Consider the following 10,360-nt stretch of genomic DNA (forward strand, 5'->3'; position numbering starts at 1 on the left):
TTGTCCAATCAACGGTTTCCAAGAATTTAAACTAGTAGCGGCTCCTAAAGCTCAACGACCTTAACAAAAAATAAATAAACAAGTAAAGCCTGATCATTGTACCGCGTTTAAGATTAGCGAGTTTTAGACATTTTCCCCCTAGAGGTGGACTAAAAGTGGTATTTTGTTCAAATTTTTTTTCATCAAGTGTGACGAAGTAGATTGAACGCATTGGACCCGGTACTACTACTGTAGCAGCAGAGATCATCGACGCCTTAAAACTTGACGGGTTTTCTTCAATCAGTTAGTGATATTTTCGTTTAACTATTTAATTTCAACGTGTTTGGATAACTCGCCCGGTTACTGCAAACATGAAGCCGGTAAAGTCGATATTTCTGAAGACGTATGGCAAACAGATGCGGAAGGTTTCCGCTTGGATTTCCCCTAAAGATCGCAAACGAGCCTTCGACAGCACCGAATCTGATGATGATTCCGTATTTGAATCTGCAAATCCCAGAAGGACGAGGTATGATTGGGCTTTTTAAACGGATCAAAACAACATTTATAGATTAACAAAAACTGCTTGAGTGTATTTAAATTGTGCTGTCTGTCAAGTTTACAGCATGACAAAGAATGTGTATCATGATAGATAATAAATAAATAATAAACAGTAAACAGCTGATAACTCTAATGTTATTTTATTGACATAATTGCTAGTAGTATTTAACTAAAAAATAAAACACCCATGACTTTTGGCTCCTTTCAGAAATGATTAACTTAAATAATTGTGGCTTCTGTTGTCTTGTTTTGTAGAGGAAAGCACAAACGGGTCTTCAGACAAGAAGTCCGTCCAGCCAAGAAAAAGGCCATGCAGCACCTGATCGAGTCGAGTTATGATGAAGACAGTTTAATAAATGAGAACTTCAACCAACCCAGGTTTGCTAAATAACACAACTGAAAAGTTGGTCTCAAAATACATTATAGAATCTCATCTCGCCTCAATCCTGATGGGCTGTTTATTTTTCTTTGTATTTTTCCATCTCAGAGGCAGAAAAGCCAGTGTTTTCAGCAGAACCTGTGGTTTAGCGGGTCATCCAGTGAAGAGAAGGGCCAATCTGCGTTCAAAAGAAACAAGCAGCAGTGAGGAAAACTTACCTGTGGGGCCATGTACCCTAAACAAAAACAAAAAACTTAAACGGTCAGTGCTTTATTCTTTTCTTTTTTTTTTGAGCCATTTTCCAACTAACTTGGATTTCTGCTGATGGTTATACAGCATATAGTCAGGCAAAGAAAGAAGATTTTTACAGTTCGCTATTTAGATGAAATTTGTGTTTTTTAAACATGTTCTTGTGGCATTTTTCCTCATGATGCAGGACATATAAAGAATATTAAGATTTGTTTTCTTCAAATCTTCAAACTGTTCTGCTGGATGTCTCCAATATTGCTCGCCATTTTTATTGCACTGCTAATGTTATGTTTGGATTGTGAGGGTCTGTAAACTTTATCTTTCTGATTAACAAACTCGGTCTGTAAGCTAGTGGGAGAGAGTGTAAACAGGGGGGTATTCCAGAAAGCAGGTTATGCTAGCTCCCACGATAAGTCTGAGGCTAAGGAAGTTGATAACCTCTGCTTTCGGTTCCAGAAATGGAGGTATGTTTCAGGGTAGGTCAAGTTACCATGGCAACTCATGCTCTGAACATAACCTGGTCCGGAGCAGGTTTCGTTGAAGCTTAGTTTGTTTACAGAGAGGTGAAGCAGCATGGCGTGTCCATTTGAAGATGATATAGTGGATGAAGAAGTTCAGATAACACATTTTCCACCATGAGAGGGTGATAAGACCACGTATGGATGTTGTAAAGATAAACATTTTTATTTTGATCCAACTTAATTATTTTCTTCAGTTAAGATAAATCATTTTTTTAGGTCACCTTAAAAATAACACGTAGTTTTCAGACAATCATTTTCCTTTCATTCAAATTAATTCAATTAAGTAGGTGTAACTTTGATGCTGCCGTTAGTTCGGCACCGCAAGGGATTCTGGGATATCATTCCCTTTGCCTGTCTGGACGGATTTGGGTTTAAGTGTGGGTTTTTGACAGAATGTGTTTAGTTGTATAGCTATTTTACTGTGTTATACCGTGTTTTGCCGAGTTATTTTGTCCTACTATGCTTACGGCTCTGCACCATGAGTGAGAGTGAAGGAGAGGATGATGATTTTATATAGCACCCCTACCAGTATACATTGTAATGACAATGATGGAAAATTCTTTATTGGATTTTTGCACTAAGTGCATTTTTTCCGTCCTTTTTATTGTTATAAAAATGAGCACATCCGCCGGCTCAAACTTAGACATATGAGAGTTCAAGAAATATAAGTAATTAAGATTGAAAAAAGATTAATGAAGTAATGTGACATTTAGCTAGATAAATACGTAAAAATTGAGTTGTATAAACAGTTATTGAGTTTTATAGACGTAAGAAATTAGGTTGAATAAATTTAACTAAATTATTTGTTACTAATAGAAGAAATTTATTTAAGATTATATATATATATATATGCAGCCGTGTTACTTTTTTGATGAACGTATAATCTTTATCCGCCGTCATTAAAATCTCAGTCTCCGTCTCACTTCCGTCTCAAGTGTCCCGCTTTCTTTTTTTTTCTCCGCGCGTTTCCATGGTGACTCCAGAAATCGGCGATCTATTGAGAATGTCTTTATGTACCTCCTGTGCACGAGCGTAATTACGCCAACTCATATCCGGTCTTTTGGAACCGACATACCCAGAGTGAGCAAGTTCAGGCGGATTTCAGCCAGAGTTCAGGCTTAAAGTCTGGCTAGTTTAAACATGCTTCCTGGAATACCTCCCAGATGGATGACAGGAAGTGGGGCGGGTTTACTCTGCACCAACAGTCCCGCCCACAACTCGGAGGAGAATTTCTAATAAACTACTGTTGCTCTGCAGAAACTATGTCCAAGAAAATGATGATCCCCCCCCCCCCCCCCCAATTTTGGATAAAGACAGCATAATCATAATTAAAAGACCTTTGGGAATGCTTTGAAAATGAGATCTGAGTGTGACTTTACGCATTTTTGTTTCCTTCTCCATCAAAAGGAATAACCGGCTTGTGTCCGCCCCAGTTTTAACAAAGCGGAAACGCCATAAAATTACGTTTACGAGTGACAGTGAGGAGGAAAACACTGCGCCAAAACCCAAGACAAAATCAGTTGAAGCAACTACAGACTCCAAGTAAGCACTTTTCATGTAACGTTTGTGAGTTTCAGCAGGAGAGAATGTCACGAGTTATTCCTCTCTTTACCTTCCTCAGTGTTCACCCTCTGTCTGCTGGTCGCTTTGTAACTCGCCGCAGATGTGCAGGTCTGACCAGGCTCACCAAAGCTACAGCCAGTGGCCATAGCTCATCAGATGACTTTACGTCTGAACGAGTATTCCGGCCCACCAGGGGAAGAAAAGCCCCTGTGGCATTTGGACTTTGCAGTTCAGAAAGTTCAATGAATGACGTTGGGATGTCAAACTGCACTGCCAATCCCCTTCAGGAGATTTCACTCAACGCGTCTGTGGAGCGCAGCCTTGGGCCTCACCTCAGAAAGCCCATCTTCTGCTCCACGCCCTCTGCAGGTTTCTTCAGAAAACAAGGACCATCTGAAGCCTTCCCCACCTGTGATCAGGGCAGCTCTCCTCCGTCCATGTCGGTCAGCTGCATCGGCGCTTCACATGAAGACCTCTCTTTTCGTCAGCGTGTCCTTCCAGCGCAGCCTGGATCTGTCTGTGGATTGCATTCTGAAGACAGGCAGCAGAGCAAGCGAGATCTGGATCACATTGAAGAACAGTCTGCTGATTTGTTTGTGGAGCCCAAGGAGAGCAGCTGCAGTGAAGCCAAGAGTGTATGTGGAGCATCGCGGGACGTGAACCTGATCTCTGTAGACAGTGACGGCAGCAGTCATTTTGTGTCTGCAGCAGGAGGTTTGGAATGGTTGATCGAAGCTCTGAAGGAAGAATGTTTGAGCCGGCGCTGGACGGTTCAGTTGGACAGGTTGGGTTTGGTCCTTGTGTCTCAACTTGGAGACACAACATACTCCTCCTGTTTGGAGCGTTCAAGCTTTGTCAGTAGCCCGCAGACGGCTTCCCTGCGTCATCTGGTGGGAAATGACAGAACTTTAAACTTGGCTTCTTCGGCCTCTGACCTTCACGAGACAAAGGCTTCACCCTCTGTTGACCAGGAGAAATCATCTGATGCAAGAGCAACCAAGAAGCAGTCAGATGACTCAACTCACCCGTCTGACTTCAGCTGCAATGTGATCGTGAGTCCACATTCTCCTGCAGAGGCAAAAGTAGCACAAGGGGAGAGCCTTTCTAAGAAACGGCTTGTTGGTTTACAAAAAGAGCAACTCAAAGTCATTACGCAACCTAAGGATGCAGCTTTGGCTTCTGCGATGTTGCCAAGTCAAGATACCAATCAGCCAACTGACGTTAAACGCGCTAGAGAAGTTACTGCTGCTCTTTCTAGGGCAGACACCACCAACGGGCTTAAAGCTGCAGCAGACACACCCGACCCTAAAAAATCAGCATCACCACTGAAGAAAGAATGTCTGGCCAACAGGCCTGTTGTACCGGTTAAGAGGATACGTCTGTCTGAACTGAAGGAAACGCTGCAGATCAAAGATGCTGCACGGGAGTCCTCCGATCTGTCGGAGTCGGACGCTGATCGGCAGGCAAAGACTGTCCTTCTATTGGATGGTGACGAAAACAAATCCACCTCGAAAGCCAACGTTCGACGCAGGAAGGTGGCCTCTGGGGAGAAGGACTCGTGCAGAGGGGCCACAAAGCATAAACAAAAGCCTGCAGGGGACAAGAAAAAGAAGAGCACCACCGCAGACACGTTTAACACCACCAGGAAGGTGTGTGTCAGTGGAATGAGTGTTAGTCGCTGGAAAAACAAGGGCGGGAATTTCAGGAGCCGGGCGGAGCAAACAGGAAGCTCAAAGATTGTGGACTGTAGCATCAGTGAGCTGATCTCTGCACCGTGGAAACAACCACAGGTAAGAGCGCAGGAAAGGATGTTTTTTTTTTCATCAAAGTTTTTAAGCTTGTAAAAGGGTTACTAATTCTGGTGTCTCTCTCATTCAGGAGCTGGTGACAAATCCAGAGAACATTTTCACCCCGCTGAAGGCAAATCTGCCCCCTCTGCTGGCTAACTTAACACCCAGCACACACACCTGGAGCCGCATCAAAGCCGCCCTCTCCGTCCACCGCAAGGGAATGGGTAAAATATCGGCTCTAAAGACCTTCTGTGATGAAAATCCTGTTTTTGACATGTTCTGGTGGCATTATTCTGATGAAGGAGGACATATGTATAGAAAATCAAGCTGGGTGGCTCCAATGTTGCTCGCCATTTATGTCGCACCTGTAATGCTAAGTTGGGGGTGTTATGGGGTAACGGGAGCGGTTATGGGTGGCGGAAAGGGGGGGCTGGGTTGCTCCCCCCACATTTCCGAGGTAAATTTTTAATGGATCCGCAGAAACTATATCTTAAAAAAAAACAACAGGTCTTTGGATTTTGGCTAAAAACTGCATAATCATAATGAAAAGACCACTGGAAACACGTTTGGACTTTTGATTCTTTTGCTTGACTCGAATAAGCGCCATAATCAAGTGACTGTCTCGGCCCATCTTTTGTTCTTTTCAGTTCAGCTCACCCCCACGACTCTCCGGCTGTCGGAGACTCCAAGAAGGAACGCTTTGGCAAATGTGAGTCAGGATCTCTTTGCTACTCCTCTACGTACGCCCCTCCCCAAACACCTGCAGTCCCAGCTGCTGACCCAGCACTCCCTGGTAAGACACCATGTCACTGCCCCTGACCATCGGCGGAAGGATTCCACCAGATGCAACCTTTTTGCATCTTCCACCACAGGTTGTGTGTGAAGAGCCAGACTTGTCAGACGCGGAAAAGGTGTATGCTGAGTGTGGCCAGGAGCACCCTCTGCCCTGGGAAGAGTGCATTCTCCCTCTTCGCAGCAAAGGCTGTGTGAAGATCGGGGAGGGGACCTTTGGGGAGGTCTTCTCCACCACCAACGCTGCGGGAGAGACCGTGGCACTCAAAGTACGAGTATTTTTGGGGGGGAGAGGGTTAGCTACATGATCATAGAGGCATAGTGCTGCCTGAGGAAGTCCAGCTGCATGATAAATGGCAAAAATGCTTCAAATGTGACGTTCACTTATTAAATCAATATTAACTTTAGTGAAGCTTATGTGACACTTCGGCGATTGTTTGATCCTGGGGTCCAGGGAATATAATCAACTGGCACAGACAGTGGGTTTGATCCAGTAACCCAATTTTTTTATTTAGCCAGTTTAAAAAAAAATCCACTGGTCAGATTTAGACTGAATGTGATGTCATCAATTTGGTCTTCCTGAAACCGGCAAATAGGCACCACTGGAGTGCATCTAGTGATCATGATCCAGATCTACAGATCTTGTTATAAATATGTAACAAACAACCATGAAAACAATTAAAAAAAAATCTTTCTTTTTAAATCGGTCACTACTTGTTTTTGTTGTCCACTTTGTGTTACTCTGGGCTGACTACTTGAAATTCAGGTTGTAGTTTGAAAGCAAAAACTGGAGTTGTGTGCAAAATAACCACTAGGGGCTCAATTAAAAAATTGATCATGGCATTTTAGGGAAGAGGATCAGGAATGCACTGTTGACTCTGATGTATGCGAGACTGTATCTCTATGCAGTAAATGTATTAAGTAGTACATACTACACTAAGTACATGTTGAGGTCTATTTGCATTTTTAATTGACTCAAGTTTCATTTTCAGATCATTCCAATAGAGGGCAGCAAGAAGGTGAACGGAGAGGATCAGAAGACCTTTGGGGAGATTCTCCATGAGGTTATTATATCCAAGTAAGTACAGGATAAAGCGCCAATGCCCACCTCCGAAAATCTGTTGTTTACCTTTCATTGTTTACATTAATGCCGTTTTTTGATGGATCATTCTCTTTAGGGTCTAAGAGTTTTGACCCAAAAAAACCCCAAAACTATCAAGAAAATATCTGATGTGGCAATTTGTTTGAGCTTTTAGAGCAAAAAGTGAACATAAATGTTTGGACATAATTGAGACTGCACGGTTCACTGTCACAGGCGTGCACACTATTTGACTGTTTCTGGAGATACCAGGATTATAAGGTCTGGTCGAATTTAATTGAGTGATGCATGATAATTAACTTTGGAAAGCACTTCAAAGCATTCAGGCAGAGCTGTGCTAATAAGCTGTGTGGGTGTGTTTTTTATTTTTTTCTCTGCCAGGGAGCTCAGCAGCTTGAAAGAGAAACAGCACAACCAGACTAATGGTTTTATTGGACTCAATGAGTGAGTTTGATTTGATTTTCTTTGAATCTTGTTTTCTATCTGATCAGGTTTCAACAATGTGACTTAATGTGTTATTTCTCTTAGTCTCCACTGCGTTCAGGGGTGCTACCCGTCAGATTTCTTGAAGGCGTGGGATGCTTATGACCGGCGGAAAGGCTCTGAAAATGACAGGCCAGGTGAGTGAGATGAGATAAAATCCCTTTGATCACGTCTTTCAAGGTCTGAGCAGTGAAAGTTGGAGAGTCATTCCGTGGCCTTGTGTGTCTTTGCATAGATTTCTTTTCAAAAGAGCAGTTGTTCATCATCCTGGAGTTTGAGTTTGGAGGCGTGGACTTGGAGAACAGCAACGGAACGGTATGCACAGTTTGGCAGCTGTCATTTTAGCCCATCTACTGAAGAGGAGATGTTATCGTAGACCATTACGAGTACAGATAGTTTGTTTACAATTTTACTCCAGTGAAAACAGGAAGTTATGATGCCAGAAGAAGGAGGAAAGAACAAACCCCTTAGCTTCTCAGCATTACTTGACCTCCGTGTGTGTGTGTGTATGTGAAGCTGGCGTCTTTGGGGGTGGCGAAAAGCATTCTTCATCAGGTGACGGCTGCATTGGCGGTTGCTGAGCAGGAGCTACACTTTGAACACAGGTAAAGCACTTTGATGACCAATCTGCTTCTTTTCATGCATCACAGTCAGTACTTGGGATTGCTCTACCATTGTTTGCAGTTTATGACAGAACAGCAGATATCCACAGCTTATGATTGACTTTGTCTTAAAGCGATGAAAACCGTGTTCGTAACAGGTTCTTGTGGCGTTTTTCTGATGATGGAGGACAAATATTAAGAATATTGAGCTTAAATAGTATTTTTGAGGATCGCTTTAATCAAATTGTTCTGACTCAGGGGCAGATGAAAAAGATGTTGTTCGAAAAATACCTTTTTTTGTGACACAGAAAACACGCTGGGCGAGCCACAAGCTCCTGCTCTGCTCCATTCTAATGCATCCACTTGTAGACGACTAGATCCACGTATGTCTTTGTTTTCCTCGTCTGAGCTGGCATCTGGCTCAAAACTGTTCTAAGGATCTGCATCTAAATGACTATATTATCAGCATATGGAAGGCCTTCAAGTTTATTACATGGCCGTTGCAATGGATACGTCACTAGCATACACTGGCACTTTCCTTTGAGCTCAGAAGGTTAGAGGTGCAACATTGAGCTAAGTGTGCAACACAGCCTCAGTGCAGTCAATTTTTTTTGTGTAATCCTTCCTTTTTTGTTAACTCACGAAATGTTTGCTTCAGGGACCTCCACTGGGGTAACGTTCTGGTCAAAACAACCAGGAAACGAAAGGGCAGCTTCCTCCTCAATGGAGAGACCCACCACGTGGAGACCAACGGCGTGCTGGTCCGCATCATCGACTATTCTCTCTCCAGGCTGGAAATTGGTCAGCTTTTTACATTTTTCTTTTTCCTTATTTGTTTTACTCTCACAAAAAAAAATAACGACAAAAACCTTTATTTTACTCTTTTTAGATGAGCTGACAGTGTCCTGTGACATCTCAAACGACGAGGAGCTCTTCATGGGTCAGGGAGACTATCAGTTTGAAATCTACAGGCTGATGAGACAAGAGAACGGGTCAGACTCAAACATTTGAACATATATGTACTGTGTGGAGGTTTAACCAGTATAGGTGTCCAACCAAACAGATTAAAAAGGGATTGCAGTACCCCTCAAGTACAAGCCGGTAGTTGTGGATTTTGTGACCACACACCACTGATGCTGTTGGTATATATATAAAAAAAAAACATTTATGTTTACAGAGACTGTTCCTTGTAAGTGGTAGCTTTAACGCACCTAGCCAAGGGCGGTGTGAACGCAGATGAACACTGTCCCCTTATGGATTGCTTGGGTTACTACAGTACGATATTTTCTGAGGTTCAGGGGGTTTAATACATCTGAAGGAAGAAATGTGCCCAAAAGCAAAACAATTTCAGAAAAATTGATACAAATCGTAGAAAAATATTGTACAGCAATCACGTCTCCTTTACTAACATCCATACCTGACATCCTGACTACATTCCTGTTTCTTGTAATAATCCAAACCTAACTTTGGCTTAACTAACAGCTCAGTTGTGAATTCTGCTCATTGAATGAAGCCATGAGAAGACATGCAGTTTTTCAGTCCTCTTTCTGCTGGTGTTTTCCCTACAGGAACGACTGGAGCAGCTACCACCCTCACAGTAATGTGCTCTGGCTGCATTACCTGTGCTCCAAGCTGCTGTCCATGAAGTACCGCGGTTCAGGACGCAAGGGGGCCAAGGACACGCGAGAGGCGCTCAGCCGTTTCCATGACAACATCCTCCAGTACAACTCGGCCACAGAGGCGCTGAGAAATTGCGCCATGTTTCAATAATGAGTGAGTTAACTCCCCAAGTGTGAGAAAGCTCACATGGACAGAGGCTTAAAGGAGAGGGGGGTGAATTCTGACCTGATGTAAAAATTGAAATAAAGTGTCGTAATCCAGAGAACTTGTAAAAAGTATAGTTACATTAATAAAATTGACATACTGGTCAAAAGTAGTTTTTCTTTTTTTAAGGTCTTTTAAAAGTTATTTGCCTATTTTATTTTACTTTTTGTTTTAGATCAATAACCTTCCATCTTTTCTAGTAATCTTGAGCTGCTGAAAAGTTTCATTGAATGACTTGTCCAGTTTTTGTTCAACTCCTTGTTGCTTGGCAACGGCTGCTTATTTAACAGCCTCTGGTCTTTTACGTAGTGTGTAGTTTTTCATATCTTTGGGCTCCCGCTGTTGCTTTTTTAATGTAATGCATCACCTCTGCTCATGAGAAATGGCTAGTGGGATGTATTTGCAGAAACTTAACAGTAGCTCTGATGATTAATCTTTGCACTGGTTAATTATTTGCTCATAAAAGCCAAGAAAGAAAGCAACCAACTGCAGAATCAAATGAAAAATCAGGGCAGGAACAC

General features: G+C 42.7%; 1 protein-coding gene across 1 annotated transcript; it reads left to right on the plus strand.

The window, feature by feature from the left end:
* On the plus strand, positions 1–9,948 carry haspin (histone H3 associated protein kinase). The gene is made up of 16 exons (XM_023956683.2): positions 1–505; positions 793–915; positions 1,025–1,177; positions 3,094–3,228; positions 3,308–5,039; positions 5,128–5,263; positions 5,687–5,832; positions 5,912–6,100; positions 6,824–6,909; positions 7,312–7,374; positions 7,459–7,550; positions 7,649–7,728; positions 7,930–8,018; positions 8,674–8,816; positions 8,905–9,007; positions 9,584–9,948. Exons 1-16 carry the CDS (start codon positions 351–353, stop codon positions 9,783–9,785), a joined length of 3,627 nt encoding a protein of 1,208 aa, XP_023812451.2. The 5' UTR covers positions 1–350; the 3' UTR covers positions 9,786–9,948.
* Positions 9,949–10,360: the final 412 nt, after the last annotated feature.

This window comes from Oryzias latipes, assembly GCF_053564925.1.
Source record: "Oryzias latipes strain Hd-rR chromosome 1 unlocalized genomic scaffold, Olatipes_Hd-rR_3.1 chr1_Y".
In the NCBI taxonomy this organism is placed as follows: Eukaryota; Metazoa; Chordata; class Actinopteri; order Beloniformes; family Adrianichthyidae; genus Oryzias; species Oryzias latipes.